Source organism: Cryptomeria japonica, chromosome 3 (assembly GCF_030272615.1).
Source record: "Cryptomeria japonica chromosome 3, Sugi_1.0, whole genome shotgun sequence".
NCBI classification, from domain to species: Eukaryota; Viridiplantae; Streptophyta; class Pinopsida; order Cupressales; family Cupressaceae; genus Cryptomeria; species Cryptomeria japonica.
In genome coordinates, this window is record NC_081407.1 from 731,806,748 (window position 1) to 731,830,539 (window position 23,792).

Consider the following 23,792-nt stretch of genomic DNA (forward strand, 5'->3'; position numbering starts at 1 on the left):
TAAGAAGTTATATTAGGATTTAATTCTATAATTTTTGAGTCGAAGTCTCATTATCAATGATGGATATAGATCTATTTAAAAAAATTAGAAATAAGTGTTGTAGATTAAGTTTTAAAAAAAATTGATTTATACACCAGATTTTGTACATAACATGCCCACCTAATATACTTAGTTTCCCCAAAGGTGGTGGATACTCTTTCTCCCCTACCCAATAAAGAGCTAAGGTAGGTTTGATATGCTTTTTTGGGTAGGTGGAAGGTACATGAGCATATAATTCTGGAAGGTGTTTGGTTTGGGGCCTGCTATATATAGAATCTTAAAAGGTGTTTGGTTTGGGGTCTGTTATATATAGAATCTTAAAAGGTGTTTGGTTTTGGAGGTATATTACATATTAAATTTTGGAAAGTGTTTGATTTGAATTCTAATTACATATAAAATATTGAAAGGTTTAAAGATTGTTATATATAAAGTCTTGGAAGGTGTATGGTTTGAAGATTGTTATATATAAATTATTATGATTCAAGCATATATTTTTTGTAATAAATAGTGATTCACATGAAACAATCATTCATGAATATAAATAATTCACTTAAAACTTATTATATTGAAATGATGCAGAATTAAAAATAAAATAAAATTATAAACATTCAATAATCATGATAAAATTGCTGAACATTCTAAAATGAAAATGATTCTATGCGTAGAAATTAAAGAAAGATGGCATTATTGTCACCGATTTAGCGTCTCCTAAAAAATATTCTTGATAGAAGGTGAATTAACTTTGTAATTTTTATTCTTGTAGTGTAAGAAAGGGAAATCCATGGATGTCAAGAACACAGAGCCACAGAGCACCGAGTTGATATCAGCTCTGGCAGCAGGCATGAATACACAACTTGTTGTACAAGTGTGGTGGGGCACAAGTGCAACAGACTTCACCATTGCTCTTACAGCTGCAGCTTGGCAGACTGGCGGCCGCCTCATTTGCATTGTGCCAGAACACAAAGCCCTAATAGAAGCCCAAAAGGCTCTCAACCAAGTGGGCTTCCATGAAACTACCGAATTTGTTATTGGAGATCCTACTGAGTTGCTACCAAAGTATAAAAATGTAGATTTTTTTCTTGTCGACTGCACGAGAGAGGATTGTGCGGGCCTCTTTAAGCACTTGAACTTGAATCCCTCTTACTCTGTGTTGATTGAAAACAATGCATTTGATAGAAAAGCCACACCTGCTTTTCCCAAAAACATTAGGAAGAAGATGGGCGCTAAATCTACCATTCTTCCCATTGGCAAAGGCATGGAGGTCACTAGAATTGGGAACAAAATTCATGTTTTCCCCTTTGAAACAGCACTGAATGACATGGCTATAGCTGCAAGTCCTGAGATAAAACCATGTAATAAAAGCAAATGGGTAGTGCAGTTGGACGAACAAACAGGTGAAGAACATGTTTTCCGAGTAATGAAACACAGATGTAAGGCAGGCAAGAAAGCTGTAGAATGTGGCCTCAACAGACGTGAGGAGTCCCCACTCGATTATATATGATCTAGAGACATGGTGCATTATATAATTGGTATATGTTGCAGGACGATCCTTAACATAGAATGTAGGAGACATGTTTACACATGAATTCTCTTGTTGTTGTGCTTCAATGTTTAAATAATAATATCTACTAAATTTATGTTTTGTACAAATAATATTATTTGGTTGAAAGAATATAGTAGGATAATGTAATTTTTTTTAAAAAATTGGTTTTTAAAATTTGTTTAAAAAGTCTAATGATAAAGAATTTATATTTTTGAAAGAGAGGTCACACTTTCAAATTTCATAGGAACACATGGAGTAAGGTATGGACATTTTGTTTGTAGGACAATTAGGTGCCTCTTGCATGAAGTATAGGGCAGTCTCATATATTGTCAGACATTTGTAGACCCAAAAACAAACTGCTTGATATAATGGACTACAAAAAGATCTATTTTCATTTCTATAGATCTTTCAATTAAGAAGCTCCCCATTGTACTTTAAGACCCAACAAACAAAGAAAGTTTTGTATAGATTGTTACATTTCGTTAGGGCTTTGCATATTCTTAAATATCATTAAATTTTAATGATGAAAGTAAAGTTTAATCTATAAAAGTAGGATAATTATTTATTAAGTTGTAGTAGGACAAGGTTGAAAACTATGATATTTAAGTAGAGTGATACACAAAAATAAGAAATAAATTTTAATTACATCAATTTATATATATTTTCTTCATAATGAGAAACTCGTAGACTATAAGTCATTTACTTTTTAAAATAAAATAGATAAATATATTAATTGGGTGTAAGAAAAGAGTTCATAAATGTCATTTTTCTCAATTCATCAATTAAATACAAAATGATTTGAATTGGTTCAACATTTTTCGTGTATACTCAATTCATTTTTTTCATTATATTTTTTCTTTGACGTGTCTAATTTCAATGGTGAAAATGGTATATCCATGCATTTTCCTTATGTTTTGGGTTTATCATGATTAGTTTATCATTTACGTATTGACTAGCGTGAAATATGTTATATTTTGTGTAGAAGTTGGAAGATAAGTTTATCATAGCATGTTTCCATCATCACTCATTCTTAGGATATAGATTTGACTTCCACATTTGGTTGTTCAACACCTTGATTTAGATCCATGGGTGTAAAATTGATCTAGACCATTTCCATGGTCATAGGATTGAACCTTGAACTTTTACAATTGAATTTCTTAAATTGGGTTCATGTTTGGACCTCTTTTATTAGTTTTTATGAGCCAATTAAATAATAAAATTTTAAATTAAACATTGATACAATCTACTTCAATACTAATCCTAATTCAAAATAATCATTTAGAATTGAGAGAAAAATATGTTGAACACATTTTGAATTCAATTGCAAAAGAATAAAAATGATTACATTACCAGTGCATCAACATCTTGGAATCATATTACACTCTTTCTTCTTGTTGTAAGCTATATTGGTTCAATGCCATTGAATTTATCCATTTGGGGGTTTGATTGAGGAAAACATGGCCCTAGTAATTCAATACGTTCCCAAAAAGTAATCTGATTAGATGAAAATGGGAGAGGCCCAAACCTTACAGAACAACCAAAGAGCTAAAAATTAGGTGTCTCACGAGGGTTGAGAGCACCCAACAAAAGAACCAATTGGAAATAGAAAACCAAAACCAGTTGACACAAAAAACCAACAAACAATAGAGAACAAGACTAGAAATCGAAAGACACCAAAAAAATGAATCAAAACCACTCATTGAAGACACAAACCAATGCTCTACCTGGTGGGGGTCTTTTCCCCAAAAGTGTTCCTAAATGTTGCATATTTCTTATTAAAGTGGGAACCTACGGGCCACTTTTGTTGGAAAATTAATTTTGATGGAGTAGCTAAGGGGAACCCCAGTTGTTCCGGAATTGGATTTGTCATTTGAGACTTTAGAGGGTAGGTTTTGGAGGTGAGAGTGGCTAGAATACTAGATGAGACAAATAATGTTGTGGAGGCCATTTCTTTAGTTCATGGCTTACACTTAGCGCATCAATTGAGAATAAAAACAATTATTTATTGAAGAGGATTCAATGAATGTAATAGAAACAGTTAAAAAATTTGAAGCCCCGAGTTGGAAAGTTCAATATGTCCTCCAAGAAGCTTGGCATATTCTCCATAAGTTCAAAGATTTCACCATCAAATATTTCTTTAGAGAAGCAAATGGTCTAGCAGATGCATTAACAAACAAATGCGATCACTTTGATAAAGGGGAGATACTTCAATCAAGACTAGATCCAAGTAGATGGGGTGCTAGCTCCCATTGGCTCTGCTAAAGCCATTTGTCCATTTTTTGACATGTGTTGATTTCTTGTAGGTATCTCCCCCATGGTGGAACTTCCTTCTTGCACATTAGCTATCCCTATCCTCGCAAGCTACTTGCATGAGAAAGATGATACACAATCCAATGCTTAGATCTACATCATAAGTATGTAGTCAAACAATTTATGTTGGGACATCCTTGCTTAACTTTTTCCTTGGTTTTGACAATATTCACACAGAGTAGATGTCTTTTCATTGCCCATATGTCATGCTCCACATGGTTTTCAATGCCACCTTTGTTTGCCAGGTGTTTGTGTTGGTTTTGGGAAAGAAATTATTAATTTTGGTGGGATATGAAAAATAGGATAGTAGTAGGAAACTAACAAGATCTCAAGTGTCACAACTATCCAAAGCTGCCATCTCCTTCTACATGGCTTGCATCCAAGACTCACTTTCCTTAGAAGAGAATGCTTCCCTATAAGATCTAAGTTCATCGTTAATACTTAACAAGGCAAACTTACAACACAATTGTAGTGGGCTATACCTATCAAATGGATTTCACTGTCTTGTGGACCTTTTCAAAGATGGCTTAAGAGGTTCTTCCTCATGTTCCTCTTCATTATATTCAATTTCTTCTATCACAACTGAATCTTCAAAACTTTCACTTAAACTCTCATCTTCTTCTTCTCCATCTCCATGTTCTTCCATATTTGCATCTTCTTGCTGGGTTTTAAAATGCACTATTTTTGACTTTACCTTTGTTTGTTCTTCACTCGAGTTTGTTCTAAATTCCTTGAAAATCACATCTCTAGAAAAGATCATTTTATAGGTTAGAGGATTCCAAAGCTTATAAGCTTTTACATTCTCACCGTATCTGAAAAAGATGCATTTATGAACTTTTGGATCTAATTTAGATCACTTTTCTTGAGGCACATGAACAAAAACCTCACAACCAAAGACCCTTAAATGTGAAATTGAAGGCTTTTTATGAGACCACATTTCATAAGGTGTTTTTATCAATAAGAGCTTTACAAGGAGAGATCTACCAACCAAATAACAAACAGTACCAGCAACTTCTGCCCAATAACATTTATCTAGGTTAGCACTACTTAACATGCTCCTATCTCTTTCCATTAATGTACAATTCATTCTTTCCGCTACCCCATTTTGTTGGGGAGTGTAATGTGTAGCTTTTTGTCTAAAAATTCTTGCATGTTTGTAAAACTCATAAAATTTCTTAGAGAGATATTCATTGCCATTGCCAGATCTCAATAAATCTATCTTATAATTTGTTTTCTTTTCAACCAATGCCTTAATTCCTTAAACTTAGTGAAAACTTTAGATTTTGAATGCATAAAATAAATCCAAGTATATCTCAAGACATCATCAATGAAGGAAACATAATACCTAGATCTATTCAAAGAGTCATAATCTACTAGACCATATACATCCGAATGAATTATCTCTAAAAGTCTCTTAGATTTATTAACTCCTTTAGGAAATGAAGATCTATTTTGTTTACCAAAAACATAGTGTTCACAATTCAATCACTCTTACTAACATATAATTAGAAATCCCCTCAACTAGTTTCTTATCTAGAATGTTCTTAAGACCTTTTCCACTAATGTGACCCAATCTATGGTGCCACAACAAACATGCATTTTTAGTCCTAGTTACAAAAGCTGAATTACAAAGAGTAGAAGCACAAAGCTTAAACAAAGTCCCTATTTGAGATCCTTTAGTGAAATTACCAAACTTCCCATTGCCAACTTGCAACTAGACTTATCAACTATCACATGCATTCCAGAATCATTTAACCTGGAAAACAAAATTAAACTTCTTGCAAGATTTGGAATATGTAAAGTATTATTAATGGAAACAATCCTCCCATCACTAAAACTCTTGACTTTACCTTTCCTTTGCCAACAATCTTCACTGAGGTATTATAAACAATAAATTATTCTCCTCCATCATATCCTTTATAATCCAAAAACCACATCTTGCGAGGAGTCATATGGTAGGAAGCACTTGAATCAACAAGCCAAACATCATTACTAATATAGTTAGCTGAAATAAACAAAGCATAAAAATCACTATTATTTGAGGATTTATCTATGAGAAAGCTTCAATACTCTTTTTCTTGTTTCTGTACTCCTTCACATGCCCTCTTTTACCATAGATCCAACACTTAAGTCTGGTCTTTTCAGTGGTCTTAGAACATCCTTTTGACTTATAATCCTTATTTTTATCCTTTTTAGGCCATTTTTTTTAGGCCTTTCTCGAACATGCACAACATCTTGGGAGCCAACATTCATGGTCTTTTTTCTCATCTCTTCTTAAAGAAAAATGAGAATCATGCTATCCATCTTAGGCTTTGCACCATCACCACTTATGACAACAATTAGATTTTCCCAAGAATTGGGCAAAGAGAAAAGTAGAAGAATACATTTATCTTCATCTTCAATACTAACATCTATTGATGCAAGATGAACTAAATAAAATTAAAAGTATTCAAATATTTAACAATAGAATCAACATCCCTCATTTTCAAATAATTCAAATGTCTATTTAGAAATAGCTTGTTAGAAAAATTATTATTTTGATAGATATCACCTATTTTCATCCATTACTTGTATGTGGTGTCTTCTGTAGAGACATACATGAGGAAAAAGTTAGTGAGACACAATCGAATGGTTCCTCGTGTCTTCTTGTCTAACTTGTTCCACTCGTCATGTGTCAAGGTAGAATATGTTGGTTTCTTTTCTTTTGAAACTGGCAACCACCGATCTCTCTCTTCTAGGAGATCCTCAACTTTTAGCTTCCAGATCTCATAGCCAGTGACATTGAATGTCTCAGTATTTTGATGAGAGGTGGAGACCGTGGTATAGAACCTTTCTCAAATTTGCAAAAAACCACAAAAAAAGCTTCCACTATAGCAAAACACCTTCAACACTTATAGAGAAAGGCGTCCCTCCCTCAATAGAACCATTAGCTCTAATATCAAATGTTGTAAAAAAAGGTGAAGAAAGCTTGCAATATGAATTTAAAATCAAAGTTATTGCAAATCTGAAACCAAAGATTAACCATTAACATAGTGATTGTAGAATCAAAACAAGCATAAGAAAACCATTGTATATGAAACACCAGATTTATGTAGAAAAATCATTTTAGGAAAAAAATCCATCATAGAAAGAGAGACAAGTATATTATTAATCCAATGAAGAATACAACAACAATAATTTTCTTTGTAGACCTCTGTAAAACCCGACAACACTCAGTTACCTTGCAAACTAAACAAGTCTGACTGAAGAACACTAGCTCAAGGCACCAATTTATAGAAGTTTGTGAGGATGAATACTACTATGGTATCACTAAACAACAAACAACAAAACCACTTGGAAAAACTCACACCAACCTCCCAAAATAGTCCCTTACAGATGCACTTATAACTATCATAAGACATCTCCCATGCATGTGCACATGTGCAAGGATTCTATAATAAATATTGTCATGGATGTTGTCATAGCAATAATGGGTGTCATAACCATCATATATTCTCTTACAACTAACAACTATCTAAGCACCTAAAAATTTAAAAAATCCAAGAGGGGCCACCTAGTTATTTTGTCTTTTTCATAGAGGACAAACAAATAAAAGTAACTTTGCCTTTATATGGTCTCTTTCACCATCGTTGGTTGCACGATTTAACCTCTTATAGATAAATTACAAAAAATATTTAAGAAAACAACGAATTAAAGGGTTTACAAGGTTGATGACAAATAATGGTAACTTTGCTTTACATGGTCTCTTTCACCATCATTAACTGAACAATTTAACCTCTTATAGGTAAACTACAAAAGATATTAGAAAAACAATGAATTAAAGGATTTTCAAGGTTGATGACACCTAAATCCTAACAGACATAATAATTAATTATTTATATTTATTTAATTAAATGAAATTAACTATTTATGTTTAGTTAAAAAAAAATTATTTTTATAATTTTGTTAAATTTTTATATAATGAATAAAAAAATTAAAAAAATAAATTTTCTTAGGATAGAATGCTAAAATTAAATAAAGTGCCCAAAACATATAAAATTATACACTAACAAAAAAAAAAGCTATTTGTACAAAATATACACTATAGTACAGATTATTCATTAGGTGGAAGAGATCACAAATACAAGAGCAAAAATGAAACTCTACATGGATGGACATCATAAATTCCATGGAATCCATGGTGCTGTGCGAAGGTACATATGCCATCACTGTGAGCATGTACAAGATCAATGCTTTTACTTACAAAATAGAAAAAAAAATTGAGTGTGGGCTTTCTACATTTAACCCAGTATACATGAATCTACAGACTGACTGACTTAATGCAGGTGGGCTTAGATCTGTGTGTGAATACTCTAAATACATGTTCTTCACCTGTGCGTTCGTCTACCTGCACAATCCATTTGCTTCTCTTGTCTTTACGACCACCTTTTGCATTACAAGCACAGGATTTTGTGTCACGATCCCCACTTCCAACGTCTCTGAATTGCCCTTCACAGGACTCGAGAATATTATCACCAATTTTGGTGACTTGTATTCCCTTACCGATGGGAAGTGTTTTAGATTTGACACCCACCTTCTTCTCCAATCTTTTTTCCCACGCAGCCGTGAGTTTCCCATCAAAAAGATTGTTTGTGATGACCATTGCCCTCGTGGGATTCACATTCAAGAGCTTCAAAAGGTCTGGGTATTCTTCAATCTTGCAGTCAATCAGAGCAAAATCTACATTTGGGTACTTGGGAAGGAATTCTTTGGCGTCTCCTATCACAAATTCAGTGGTGTTTTCCAAGCCCAGTTCCTTAACGGCCTTGTAGATCTCCATTTGGGTTTGAGGCTCTGCTACAATGCAGATGAAACGCCCCCCAGTTTGGCGAGCAGCAGCTGCAAGCCCAACGGTGGACTGTGATGCAGCAGAACAGACTTCTGCAATTAGCTGTGCATTCATGCCCGCTGCCAGAGCTGATATAAATTCAGTGCTCTGGGGCTCCATCTTCTTAAAGCATGTGGATTTCATCTCTTTGCACTGCAAATCAGAAGTAAAGCCATGTTAGTGTTGAGAAAATGTGAGCCCACCACACCATAAATTAGTTGCAAGCAATAAGATGCGGACTTATGTGGTCAGTAAAATATCGACTTATATACTAAAACCTTAGACACTATATTAAGAAGACATAGATATAGATTTAGGTGGTAAAACCTTTTACATGCTAAATATTGACAATATGTCAAATAAAACATATTCTTATTATGTAAAAGAAAAATTACATTCTTCATGTAGTAAAAAAAAGATAAAATGGAACCAAAAGAAAAAATTACTAGCTTCACTCAGCTGCTGCTATGGAGATAAAAAATTACTATCTCACTCAGCTGCTGCTATGGAGATTTGACTACTAAAAGAAAAGATTTTAATGGAATAGGAGAATAACATTACACAAATTAGATGTAAAAAGATAAAAGAAAAGATAAAATATAATAACAACAAAAATGGATCTATTTCAAGAAAATATCTACTGTTCGAAGTATCGATATTCTTATTACTGAAAACAAAATCACAATCTTGTTGCTATTGTAAAAGTCTCGCAATAAGAAATAAACACAATCTACTTGATAAAACTTTTGACAATAAAGAATCGATAGAAATCTGCCAGAATATTTGAACTATTGTTACTTACCAGTTTTACAGAATCCAGATAGGCATTGACTGCATTCTCACGATGCCAAACCATGATGAATCTATTTCCTTGGATCTAACGAAAATATCAACAGAAACCTCAGAAAGCCAAATAATCTACGAGAACCCAGTTCACGTTCAACCTTCTAGAACAGCAGTAAAACGATTTCTTTTCTTCTAGATTATGTCTCTGTGTCCTTCTGCACTGATCTGCAAAACACGGAACTTGCCCAAACAGAAAATGTAACCTGACAGATTTGTTTCCTCTACTACTCCACAAACTAACTTTCAACTGGGCTTATAAATTGCAATGGTGTGATATGCACGCTACACGTGTGGTCTACAAATCATGGAGATTCAGCCAAGTGCTACTCTATGAACATGCAAGATTTGACCTTTACAGTCATTCAAAGGATAAGGGAAGTCATTTGATTGAATTTTCACGTTAAATTCAAATATTTGATGAACGACCTTCCATTAAATGTTACACGTGGGCCTCGAACCAGGGTCGGTTCTTTTGTGGAGAGGAGATAATGGCCGGCCAAAAGGGTCATTTGCAATAGTTATGTTGTGACACGTAGCGAAGATCTGATTTCATTTTTGGCTTTTCGGCTTGTTTTTCGTGAGAAGCACGTCATTGGGCACTGGATTTTTGTTTGCGTCGATTTTAGTTAAAGTGCCGTGGAATTCGGTGCATTTTTCTATTTTAGCTTCATTCTTTATTGTAAGAATTGGCTGAGACAAGTCTTGAGTCCGAGCTCTCGGGAGGGCTTTCTAAACCGTCGGGGGAATCAATGAGTACACTTTACACATTCCAGTTGTCTGATGGCTTCACAAAACTAATACAAAATTTCAACGGTGAATGCCTTTATGAGATTGCACGGATTTATTTAATTTTTTTGAGCAGCAGCATGGGAAATGTGTATAGGAGAGAGAATCAGTAGTTGAACATGTTCTTGTTTCAATTTGATTCAGCAACATGGGAAATGTATATAGGGAAGAGAATCAATGGTTGAATATGTTTTTGTCATCACAAAATCTATTTATATTATTGTTTAATCATTAAGATATCAATAAAAATCATGTTATTAATGTTAAGAGTGAATATTATTCATTCATAGTCTAAGTTTAATTTAGGCATTTCATATTTTTAGGTAGTAGGTAAGTTTTATTGTTATTTTATGTTTATCTGTATATAGTAATTTGTATCGGGTGGTTGACCTATCCTACCTACTTTCATATGATTGAGATACAAAACCAAATCCAAACTGATGGGGTGCTAGCTTCCATTGCCTCTATTGACGCCATTTGCCCATTTTCTGACATGTGTTGATTTGTTGCAGGTATCTCCTCCATGGTGGAACTTCCTTCTTGCACATTAGCTGTCCTTGTCCCAATAGGATACTTGCATGAGAACGATGACACACAATTCGATGCTCAGATCTACATCAGAAGTAGCCAAATAATTTATGTTGGGATGTCCTTGCCTAACTTCTTCCCTAGTTGTGACGGTGTTCACATAGAGTACATGTCTTTTCATTGCTCATATGTCATGCTCCACAGGGTTTTAGATGCCACCTTTGTTCGCCAGGTGTTTAGTGGGATATGCAAAATGGGACAGTAGTGGGAAACTAAGAAGATGTGTCACAATTATCCAAAGTTGTTATCTCCTTCTGCATGGCTTGCATCCAAGACTCACTTTCCTCAAAAGAGAGTTCTTCCCTATAAGGTCTAGGTTCATCATTAATACTTAATAAAGCAAACTTACAACATAATTCTAGTGGGCTATACCTGTCAAATGGATTTCATTGTCTTGTGGACCTTTTCAAAGATGGATTAAGAAGTACTTCCTCATGTTCTTCTTCATTATTTTCAACTTCTTCTATCACAACCGAATCTTCAAAACTTTGACTTGAACTCTTTTCTTCTTCTTCTCCATCTCCATGTTCTTACACATTTGCTTCTTCTTGCTTAGTTTTGAAATGCACTATTTTTGAATTTACCTTTGGTTGTTCTTCACTCGAGTCTATTCGAAATTCGTTGAAAATCACATCTCTAGAAAAGATCATTTTACAGGTTTGAGAATTCCAAAGCTTCTAAGCTTTTGCATTCTCACCATATCCTACAAATATGTACTTTTGGATCTAATTTATATCACTTCTCTTGAGGCACATGAATAAAAACCTCACAACCAAAGACTCTTAAATGTGAAATTGAAGGCTTTTTATCAAACCACATTTCATAAGGCATTTTATCAATAAGAGCTTTACACGGAGAGATCTATTAACCAAATAACAAATAGTACCAATAGCTTCTGCCCAATAACATTTTACTAGGTTAACACTACTTAACATGCTCCTATCTCTTTCTGTTAATGTATGATTCACTCTTTTTGCTAACACATTTTGTTGGGGATTGTAATGGGTAGCCTTTTGCCTAACAATTCACGCATGTTTGTAAAACTCATAAAATTTCTTAGAGCAATATTCACCACCATTTTCAAATATTAATACTTTTATCTCATAATTTGATTTATTTTCAACCAATGCCTTAATTCCTCAAACTTAGTGAAAACTTTAGATTTTGAATGCATAAAATAAATCCAAGTACATCTCAAGACATCATCAATGAAGGGAATATAATACCTAGATCTATTCAAAGAGTCAACATCCACTGGACCACATAAACATCCAAATGAGTTATCTCTAAAAGTCTCTTAGATTTATTGACTCTTTTAGAAAATGAAGATCTATTTTATTTACCAAAAACACAGTGCTCATAGAAATCACTCTTACTAACAGAATAATCAGAAACCCCCTCAACTAGTTTCTTATCTAGAATGTTCTTGAGACATTTTTCACCAATGTGACCCAATCTATGTTTTCACAACATACATGCATTTCTAGTCCTAGTTACAAAAGATAAATTACAAAGAGTAGAAGCACGTAGCTTAAACAAAGTCCCTATCTGAGATCCTTTAGCAATTACCAAACTTCCCATTACCAACCTGCAACCAGACTTATCAAATGTCACATGCATTCCAAAATTATTTAACTTGGAAAACAAAATTAAACTTCTTGCAAGATTTGGAATATGTAAAGCATTATCAATGGAAACAATCCTCCCATCACTGAAACCCAACTTTACCTTTCCTTTGCCAACAATCTTCACTAAGGTGTTATCAACAAGAAAAGATTCTCCTCCATCATATCCTCTATAATCCAAAAATCACTTCTTGTGAGGAGTCATATGGTAGGAAGCACTCAAATCAACAAGCCAAACATCATTACTAATATAGTTAGCTGAAATAAACAAAGCATCAAAATCATCATCATCTAAGGAATTATCTATAAAAGCTTTGATACTCCTTTCCTTATTTCTACACTCCTTCACATGCCCCGTTTTACCACAGTTCCAACACTCAACTCTTCTCTATTTCTGTGGTCTTAGAACATCCTTTTGACTTATCCTTCTTTTTATCCTCTCTAGGCCCTTTTTTTAGGCCTTTGTCGAACATGTAAGGCATCTTGGGAGCCAATATTCATGGTCTTTTATTTTCATCTTTTATGAAATAAAAATGGGAATCACACTATCCATCTTAGGCTTTGCACCACCTCTAGTTATGGTCCAACAATTAGATTTTCCCAAGAATCAGGCAAAGAGAAAAGTAGAAAAATACATCTATCTTCATCTTCAATTCTAACATCTATTGATGTAAGATGATTTAAAATAAAATTAAAAGTATTCAAATGTTTAACAATAGAATCACCATCCCCCATTTTCAACAAATTCAAATGTCTTTTCAGATATAGCTTGTTAGTCAAATTTTTAGTTTGACAGATATCACCTATTTTCCTCCATAACTTGTATGTGGTGTCTTCTATAGAGACTTACAAGAGGACAAAGTTAGTGAAACACAATTGAATGGTTCATCGTGCCTTCTTGTCTAACTTTTTCCACTCATCATCTACTAAGGTAGAATCTTTTGGTTTCTTTTCTTTTGAAATTGGCAACCATTGATCTCTCTCTTCTAAGAGATCCTCAACTTTCAGCTTCCACATCTCGTAACCAGTGCCATTGAACTTCTCAATATTTTGATGAGAGGTGGAGGCCATAGTATACAACCTTTCTCAAATCTGCAAAATACCCACAAAACAAAAGCTTCCACTCTAGCAAAAAACCTTCAACACTTATAGAGAAAGACATCCCTCCCTCAATAGAACTGCTATCTCTGATACCAAATGTTATAAAAAAAGATGATGAAATATTGCAATATGAATTTAAACTCAAAGTTATTGCAAATATGAAACCAAAGTTTAGCCATTAACATATTGATTGTATAATCAAAACAAGCACAAGAAAACAATTTTACATGAAATACCAAATTTACATAGAGAAACCCTTTAAAAAAAACCCCATCATAGAAAGAGAGACAAGTATATTACTAATCTAATTTATAATACAACAATAATACACTTCTTTGTAGACCTTTGTAAAACCCGATAACACTCAGTTACCCTGCAAACTGAACAAGACCGAATGAAGAACACTAGCTCAAGGCATCAATTTATAGAAGTTTGTGAGGATGAATACTACTATGGTATCACCAAAAAACATGCAACAAAACCACTTGGAGAAACTCACACCAACCTCCCAAAATAGCCTCATAGAGATGCTCTTATAAGTATCATAAGACATCCGACTTTGTCTGAGTAAGTGAAGTATCCCTGGTTGGGGGGATACTTCCCTCACTTAGTACTTCAGTCAAGCCCCCCCTCTCCATTCATTGTTTTTCCTGACTATCCTTCCTCTGTAGTTCGGGCTTTCTTGCCCCCTTCGCCTTTGTGGGCTATGGGGGGAAAGCCCTCCTCTGAGTACGTCATGCATGTGCACCTGTGTAAGGAATCTATCATAAATATTGTTATAGATGTTGTCATAGAAATAATGAGTGTCATAAGCATCATATATTTTCTTACAACTAACAAGTGTCTAAGTACCTAAAAAGTAAAAAATTTCAAGAGGGGTCACCTAGTTATTTTGTCCTTTTCCTAGAGGACAAACAAATAAAAATAACTTTGCCTTTACATGGTCTCTTTCACCATCATTGATTGAACAATTTAACCTCTTACAGATAAATTACAAGAGACTTTTAGGAAAACAATGAATTAAAAGGTTTACAAGGTTGATGGCATCTAAATCCTAAAGACATAATGATTAATTATTTATATCTATTTAGTTAAATGGAATTAACTATTTATATTTAGTAAACAATTAATAATTTTTTATAATTTTATTAAATTTTTATTATAATAAATAAAAAATAAAAAAAATATTTTTCTTATAAGAACGAAGTGTAGAAAAGAATGAAACATATAATTATACACTTAAAAAAATGCCATTTGTACAAAATATACACTATAGTACATATTATTGATTAGGTGCAACAGATCACAAATACAAGAGAAGTAATGAGGCTCTACATGGATGGACATCATAAATTCCGTGAAATCCATGGTGCTGGGCTATGGCGCATATGCCATCACTGTGAGCATGTACAGGATCAATGCTTTTACTTACAAAATAGAAAAAAAAATTGATTGTGGGCTTTCTAAATTTAACCCAGTATACATGAATCTACAGACTGACTGACTTAATGCAGGTGGGCTTAGATCTGTGTGTGAATACTCTAAATACATGTTCTTCACCTGTGCGTTCGTCTACCTGAACAATCCATTTGCTTCTCTTGTCTTTACGACCGCCTTTTGCATTACAAGCACAGGATTTTGTGTCACGATCCCCACTTCCAACGTCTCTGAATTGCCCTTCACAGGACTCAAGAATATTATCACCAATTTTGGTGACTTGTATTCCCTTACCAATGGGAAGTGTTGTAGATTTAACACCCACCTTCTCCAATCTTTTTTCCCACGCAGCCGTGAGTTTTCCATCAAAAAGATTGTTTGTGATGACCATTGCCCTCGTGGGATTCACATTCAAGAGCTTCAAAAGGTCTGGGTATTCTTCAATCTTGCAATCAATCAGAGTAAAATCTACATTTGTGTACTTGGGAAGGAATTCTTTGGCGTCTCCTATCACAAATTCAGTGGTGTTTTCCAAGCCCAGTTCCTTAACGGCCTTGTAGATCTCTGTTTGGGTTTGAGGCTCTGCTACAATGCAGATGAAACGCCCCCCAGTTTGGCGAGCAGCAGCTGCAAGCCCAACGGTGGACTGTGATGCAGCAGAACAGACTTCTACAATTAGCTGTGCATTCATTCCCGCTGCCAGAGCTGATATAAATTCAGTGCTCTGGGGCTCCATCTTCTTAAAGCATGTGGATTTCATCTCTTTGCACTGCAAATCAGAAGTAAACCCATGTTAGTGTTGAGAAAATGTGAGTCCACAGCGTAAATTAGTTGCAAGAAATAAGATGCGGACTTATATGGTAAAATCTTGACAATAATATCCAATAAGATGTTGATTTATATAGTAGAACCTTGACAATATATTAAGAAGACATAGATTAAGAATACATAGATTTAGTGGTAAAACCTAATCTTGATAATATGTTACATGCTAAAATCTTGACATATTCTTATTACGTAAAAGAAAAATTATAATTTGCTGTTATGCAGATTTGAAGACTAAAAGAAAAGATAAAATGGAATAACAGAATAACATTAACACAAATTAGTTAGGAAGAAATAAAAGAGAAGATAAAACAGAATAACATTCAAGAAGAGGTAAAATCTTACAATATGTTAACAAGACACGAATCTATCTGATAAAACTTTGACAATATGTTAACAAGATACAATTTAAGTGATAATCTCCTGACAATATATACTCAAAAGAAAAAAATATCATCTTCACTCAGCTGCTGCTATGGAGATTTGACTACTAAAAGAAAAGATTTTAATGGAATAGGAGAATACCATTAGCACAAATTAGGTGTAAAAAGATAGAAGAAAAGATAAAATATAATAATAGAATCATTCAATAAAAACGGATCTATGTGGTAAAATCTTAACAGTATGTCAAGAAAATATCTACTATTCAAAGTATCGATATTCTTATTCCTGAAAACAAAATCAAAATTTTGACTGTTGCTATTGTAAAAGTCTCGCCATACGAAATAAATATAATCTGCGTGATAAAACTTTTGATAATATGCTAACGAAACATCCACATAACGAGGAATCGATGGAAATCGACCAGAAATTATGTTTGAACCAGGGTTACTTACCAGCTTTACGGAATCCACATAGGCATTGACTGCATTCTCACGATGCCAAACCATGATGAATCTATTTCCTTGGATCTAACGAAAATATCAACAGAAACCTCAGAAAGCCAAATAATCTACGAGAACCCAGTTCACGTTCAACCTTCTAGAACAACAGTAAAACGACTTCTTTTCTTCTAGATTATGTCTGTGTGTCCTTCTGCACTGATTTGCAAAACATGGAACTTGCCCAAACAGAAAATGTAACCTGGCAGATTTGTTTCCTCAATCGATACTATTCCACAAACTAACTTTGAACTGGGTTTATAAATTGCAATGGTGTGATATGCACGCTACACGTGTGGTCTACAAATCATGGAGATTCAGCCAAGTGCTACCCTATGAACATGCAAGATTTGACCTTTACAGTCATTCAAAGGAGAAGGGAAGTCATTTGATTGAATTTTCACGTTAAATTCAAATATCTGATGAATGACCTTCCATTAAATGTTACACGTGGGCCTCGAACCAGGGTCGGTTTTTTTGTGGGGAGGAGATAATGGCCGGCCAAAAGGGTCATTTGCAATAGTTATGTTGTGACACGTAGCGAAGATCTGATTTCATTTTTGGCTTTTGGGCTTGTTTTCCGGGAGAAGCACGTGACTGAGCACTGGATTTTTGTTTGCTTCAATTTTAGTTAAAGTGCCGTGGAATTCGGTGCAATTTTCTATTTTAGCTTCATTCTTTATTGTAAGAATTGCTTGAATTGGCTGAGACAAGTCTTGAGTCCGAGCTCTCGGGAGGGCTTTCTAAACTGTCGGGGGAATCAATGACTACACTTTACACATTTCAGTTGTCTGATGGCTTCACAAAATTATTACAAAATCTCAACGGTGAATGCCTTTATGAGATTGCACGGATTTTGAGCAGCAGCATGGGAAATGTGTAATGGAGAGAGAGAATCAGTAGTTGAACATGTTCTTTTTTCAATTTGATTCAGCAACATGGTATAGTTGAATATGTGTTCAGCAACATGGTATAGTTGAACATGTTTTTGTCATCACAAAATATATCTATATTATTGTTTAATCATTAAGATATCAATAAAAATCATGTTATTAATGTTAGAGTGAATATTATTCATTCATAGCTTAAGTTTAATTTAGGCATATCATATTTTTAGGTAGTAGGTAAGTTCTATCGTTATTTTATGTTTATTCGTATATAGTAATTTGTATCGGGTGGTTGACCTATCGTACCTACTTTCATATGATTGAGATACAAGTAAGTATCTTGTGCTCTCCCCTTTCTAGCCTCTTGTTTTAGAAGTAAGCTCATTGTACATTGTTTTGATTAAGGATAAACAGGTTTTGAGGGGATTTGAAACCCCATACAACAGGTTTTGAAGGGACCCAAAACCCTCAGATTTTACTAGGATCTGGAACCCAAAAAACAACGCTGCCTAGAGGAATAATCATCAGAAAACTAGCAACCCAACCACAACCAAAAAGACTAGCCTCTAAAACATACACAAGGGTTTTACTAAGGCTCCCTTAACCTTCAACTGACAACATGGGTGTTCCAAGTGCCCATAACCTTCAACTGACAACATGGGTGTTCTAGGCGCCCATAACCTTCAAAGACACTAGACTACAACAGGTAGCCATACATTCAAGATCAGGACTCATAGGGTTTTGAAAGGCTCCCCTAACCATCAACCTGGGTTTCAAACTGGCCCCCAAAACCAACAGAGAAGGGTTTTCCTAGTCTCTCTTAACCTGCAACATAGACCTTAGGTTGCCAAAAACAAAACCTATCCTTAACCAAAAACCAAAACAATAAGTGGCCAGGCTGGGCCCTTGAAAAATACTAGCATCTAGTCTGCTTGTGGGTTTTACAAGGCTCCCATAACCTGAACCAGGCATCAATAAAATAAACAAAAAACAACAACCAAGAGGGGGATTTTGAAAGACATCCCAAACGTTCAAAATGGGTTTTAAAGTGGCTCCCATAACTATTAGGAGGGCACCTGTCACCACCCAACATTTGATCAGACCCCACCTTCCAGCACAATACCTCTCCACCTCTATAGGAAAGGGAACCACCTCAATAGGAGGTGGAAGGAAAGAGACCATGCACATAGAAAATGAAGCAGATAACCCCAAAACAAAGACTAGCAACCAACAAATATTCACATGATGCTTAGCTAGAAAGAAGGGTTTTGAAAAGGCTCTCAAAACCTTGAATAGAAACGGAGGCCAGTACCAGAAGGACTCTATGCCAATAAGCTTCACCAAAATCTCCACCTCTACAAGAGAAGAGGGAAATAAACCCATCAGCAAATAGACAATCACATGAGCACTTCCAACCTCAAACAGAAAGATATCCAATATCCCCATCAACAACCATCAACAACCATCTCACCAAACTCTGCCCACAACTCTTCCCCTCTATAGATGAGTGGTCCACCTCAATAAGACAGAATGAGAAAAAAAGAAGGAAGACAACCTGTGAAGCACCAGAGAATCTCTTGAAAAGAATAGATCCATAAAAGAACTCACAATCTGCAAGAGAAAACTCAGAAAGACCATACCAAAAAGATGCAGGGACCTCCTAGACAGTGTCCCCCATCCACACCAAATCATTCCCAAAGGGAAAAACACAACCCATGGGGAGAAAGGACTCCAGAAAAACAAAACCTCCACCCGGATCCCAAACATCCCCCTCATACCAAGGTGCAACCAAGAGAGCACAAACTACGGACAAAGCCACCATAGCCACCACCAAAACCTTCTTGCGAAGCAAAATGACCAACATTAGGATCTGCACCTCACGGGCTGACCAGGTCCAGAAGAAAGCTCAACCTAGATCTAGATCCAAGCACCCACAGATCCAATACCCTCCATTGACAACACATAAATGAAGAGAAGCAGCAGGGTAAGGGCAAAGAACCCCAATACCCTCCACAGTCTCAGCGGCGCCCACAAAACCCACGCCAAAAAGCACCAATGGGAAAAGAATATTGCCATCGACCAAACAGGGCAAAGGGGAGCAAAGCTGGGACATATCCCCCCCCAATGACCAGAGAAGACACCAAACCGTCTACATCACTGGCAAAGACGTTGACCCCCACCAAGATCCCAATCCCACCAGGATCGACCACCTCCCCATCTCCATCATCTCCTTCCTCCGCCACATCTTCTCCTCCATCGACTACCCCTGAAACCCTTGCTGTAGTGACGCTTCCCGCTTCATGTTTTTTTATGAAGCTCATTGTACACTGTTATTCATCTCAATATTATCATTATTTCATGTGAAATACTTTTCTCTCTATTCTGAAGGTTATAGAGGCCAAGAGTGCTTTACCTTTTATTTTGTCAATCCCATTTGCAACTCTCGTGATCCATAATTGCACATTAATGAAGACATTGTGGATTGTGATGCTGAAGAAGAAGAAAACACTAATGGGTGTAAGTAGATGTTCTTCTTCTAAAGAAGGTGTGTTAGCTCATCAATTTTATTTTCATAACACCTATTCTCATCATGTACTAGCCTTTTGCAATATGCACATTTGAACCTCTTTTTAGATGATTCCTGTTTGAAAGATGAGGTGGAATTAGGGGTGTTCTATGAAAGTGAATCCTTAGCTTGTTCATTAGACTTAGGTTATTTTTTTTTCTTACCTTGCCACTTGAAGCCTTTGGATCTTATGCAAGAAGATATTGTGCCTTGGAAGACTTCAATGTACCCATGTGTGCAAGCTTGTTTCGTTCCCTTATGAGATGATTTGTAAATCCATCAAGAGAAGGCATTTTGCGTGCATTTCCTAAGACAACAATACTAGCATAAAATGTAGAAACAAAAACCAAATAATTAGGACTTAGCTTTGTAAGAATATAGAGAATTAACTGTTTATCCTCTTTAGTAACCTCACAATCAGATAACTACAATATGATATAATTAAGCTTAGAGAACCAGTCCTAGATATTATCAAAATATGAAGACTTAAGATTCATTAGTTCATTCTCCAACTTAAATTTCCTCATCTTATATGTTTTAACAAAGAGACTCTCTAAGGTAGTAAAAAATTATTAGTACATGTACAAGATGTAACATGATATCTAATATTAGGTGAAATGATCAAAATGAGAGTAGAAAGAGTTTTATCCCTTCTATTAAAGAATTTTATTCCTTCTATAGCACCTATGGCATCTGGATTTGTGCCTTGTCTGATTCTTTGCAACTTAAATTAAAACAATAGAACTTTCATTTGTGGTTTCCACTCATGATGGTTATATGGATTAAGAAGTATAAATTTTGGCAAATCCATGATAAAATTGGAAATCACAATAGAGGAATAACAAATTACTCCTCACAATACATGTAATTAAACCATTTTAAAAGAAAAATACCATTTTTTTGTGAAATAAATTAGTTATCTAAAAGTACCAGTTTGGATTCAAACTCAAATTCTTACAATCTAGAAATACAACTACAAAATTTGGATATAAAAAATTGAAGTGTTGCTAAATACCTTCTTGATGCCACAAGAATTAAAAAAATGGAGTCTAGAGAATAAATTTATGAGGTAAGCAGCTGAAAAAGAAATCTTTGAATTCAATCTAGTAAAACATGCATCGAAATAGAAAATCTATTCAAACAATTTACACCACTAGAAAATTGATAGAGACATATTTTTTAGAGTATTTTATATGCAAAAGAATGTCTCTATTTGTGAAAGTTATGATAAAATGAAAAATGGCCCCTACTAGGAGCTTAAGAGAAAAATATCGACCCCTTGGGGTTGTCCATGAGACCAGGGGCTAAACAATTTAGCAGTCAATTTTACAAAAAAAAAACTATGCTACCACTTGGGTGAAAATGGGGATATGCTTAGGTGGTGGCCTATGTTCATCACTTGGTGTCATTGTAAGGATTTCAACCTCCATCTATGCAATATGACCTGAACCTATATTGACCTAGTATTGGGAGCTTGGAGACCTATCAAACTATATATAATAAAAATAAAAAATTTAAAAGGTTGACACCATACCAATGATATGATGGATGACGTAGGGAGAGGACAATATCGACACAGATTGACCCAATCTCTATGCAAGTTTGCATAGAATATTTTACAAATTGAATGGAATATGTCAAGGGTATTATTGATTAGACTGGTGATGTTGTGTACATATTGTATGGACTATAAAAATTAGATGGATCTATACAACAAGATTTTTTTTTTGCAAATCTAGAAACTTTAGTAAAAATGGACAATTTTTTTTGACCTCCAAAATTGAGGTATTTTATATGAAAATATGGGTTTTCGGGCATTCTAGGCTCAATTGTGAGGTCCATTTCCCCCAAAACTACACCCTAAAAAAGAAATTTCCCATATCACCCTTAAATAGAATGAGTTTTTAGCTAGAGGTCTAATGCCATGTAGGAATTATTGATGACTTCTCAATACCCCCAGGAACAAGTTTGCAAGACCAAAATAACTTCAACAAGAGAGAAAATAGAAAAAATAGCTTGTTGATTATGGATGAAAGAATGATTGAAAATGTATTGAGATGCCTTCCTTATAAAGGCAAGGCGTGTTGGGAATAAGGTGTCTCAACCTTAGAGTCACAACATGGGATTAATATTTGATTATTTATTTCCTAAGTGTTAACTTATTATATTGTTATATCACTTTGTGGTACTTGATTGTGAGTTGGATTCCTACGTGTGAAGTGAAGAGCATGCAATTGTGCTACATTTCACCTAGGCACTCATCTTGGGATAAGAAATTTGTAAAATTCCTAGGAGCTATACTTTGTTGACATGTGTTTCATTAATAGTTGAGTTAACATTGGCAAGTTAGGAAATTGCCATGTCAGGACTACTGGAGTCCTAGGGAGTTATTATTTGATAGTTTATATTTATCGCTGAGTTACTTTTAAAAGATTTCTATGTGCATGGTGGATGCCTAATTATGACATTAGGAATTTCTATGTAAGTGGGTGTAGCGCTTATGGAAAGATACTATTATGGAAGGATAGATTTTAGTACTTTGGAAAGTTCTTTTTGCAACATGTCAAGGATATGGCAAATTGCTATTTTGGACACCACTTGACTACCTAGGTGTGGGAGATGGTTTTGGAAACCATGAGAAACTACCTTTCATATGCAATCTCTATTAATATGTTGGTGCCTTAGTTATTTTTGAGAGACACTTTGTTTATTTTTGGAGATGTAGTTACACTCTTAGAATTCCTCCAAATTTCTCTATTGTCATATCAACTCTTGAAGAACATTAGCTTATGCATTGTATTGTAATATTTATTATTATAATATGATTGAGATCTCTATTTTGGAGTGTGGATTCCTTCTTATTAGGGTTTTCCCATGTAAAGATGGTTTTATGTTTTTTACGTGCTTGTTTGTTTAAAACTGATATTGCTTTTGAACATCTAATTTGTCATTGATTAAAGGTTTTTTAGTAATTTTTTGCATTCACTCTCCTATTAGATTTACCATTTGGAAGCATTATAATTATATTGTTACCTTTGTTTAAATTGGTATCAGAGCTTGGGCAACATTATTTTTGATTAAAGTATAGATTAGAAACAACAAACAACCTAGAGGATTGGAGCGTAAGCTAATGAAAAAATCACCAAAACAAACAAATAGGGTGGCCCAAAAAGAAATAAGAAAGATGGAGCCATTTAAAGTACACTTGCAAATGAAGAGTAGAGGGACTACTACAAACTGACCATACCAACAAAATGAAACAACAATCTTACTAAAAATTAGAGTTGAGACCCAAAAGTGGGTCGAACAAACTCTTCTTATGATGGACAATAGTCCATGTGAAAGTATCTTTGTATAGAGAAGCTAATGAAGTAGTTCTAGGGGAACCATCTGAGGTTGTAGACCAATCACCAAGAGAAGCCACCACATTTGTGTAGGAGTATAACTCCAAAGCCAAGATCACAACCTATATAAATATTCATAGAGAGAGC

The 23,792-nt window shown here is 34.7% G+C and overlaps 3 protein-coding genes across 3 annotated transcripts; 1 reads left to right on the plus strand and 2 right to left on the minus strand.

The window, feature by feature from the left end:
• The first annotated feature begins 820 nt into the window (after positions 1–820).
• Positions 821–1,540, plus strand: LOC131046548 (uncharacterized). Its single transcript, XM_057980308.1, has one exon. It carries the CDS (start codon positions 821–823, stop codon positions 1,538–1,540), a length of 720 nt encoding a protein of 239 aa, XP_057836291.1.
• Positions 1,541–8,192: 6,652 nt separating this feature from the next.
• Positions 8,193–9,615, minus strand: LOC131874334 (uncharacterized). The gene is made up of 2 exons (XM_059217660.1): positions 9,562–9,615; positions 8,193–8,912 (listed from the first exon to the last, which is right to left on the minus strand). Exons 1-2 carry the CDS (start codon positions 9,613–9,615, stop codon positions 8,193–8,195), a joined length of 774 nt encoding a protein of 257 aa, XP_059073643.1.
• A 45-nt stretch (positions 9,616–9,660) lies between these two features.
• On the minus strand, positions 9,661–16,857 carry LOC131874335 (uncharacterized). The gene is made up of 3 exons (XM_059217661.1): positions 16,804–16,857; positions 15,203–15,911; positions 9,661–9,770 (listed from the first exon to the last, which is right to left on the minus strand). The coding sequence occupies exons 1-3, from the start codon at positions 16,855–16,857 to the stop codon at positions 9,661–9,663; spliced, it is 873 nt and encodes a 290-aa protein (XP_059073644.1).
• Positions 16,858–23,792: the final 6,935 nt, after the last annotated feature.

Bases quoted from the DNA above. Each gene is read 5' to 3' on its own strand.
- LOC131874335 (XM_059217661.1), bottom strand. From the start codon at position 16,857: ATGGTTTGGCATCGTGAGAATGCAGTCAATGCCTATGTGGATTCCGTA. The intron at 15,912-16,803 runs GTAAGTAACCCT...TCTGATTTGCAG, and splicing joins ATGTGGATTCCGTAAAGCTG to TGCAAAGAGATGAAATCCAC. The intron at 9,771-15,202 runs GTCTGTAGATTC...CGTGTTTTGCAG, and splicing joins CACCTGCATTAAGTCAGTCA to ATCAGTGCAGAAGGACACAG.
- LOC131874334 (XM_059217660.1), bottom strand. From the start codon at position 9,615: ATGGTTTGGCATCGTGAGAATGCAGTCAATGCCTATCTGGATTCTGTA. The intron at 8,913-9,561 runs GTAAGTAACAAT...TCTGATTTGCAG, and splicing joins ATCTGGATTCTGTAAAACTG to TGCAAAGAGATGAAATCCAC.
- LOC131046548 (XM_057980308.1), top strand. From the start codon at position 821: ATGGATGTCAAGAACACAGAGCCACAGAGCACCGAGTTGATATCAGCT.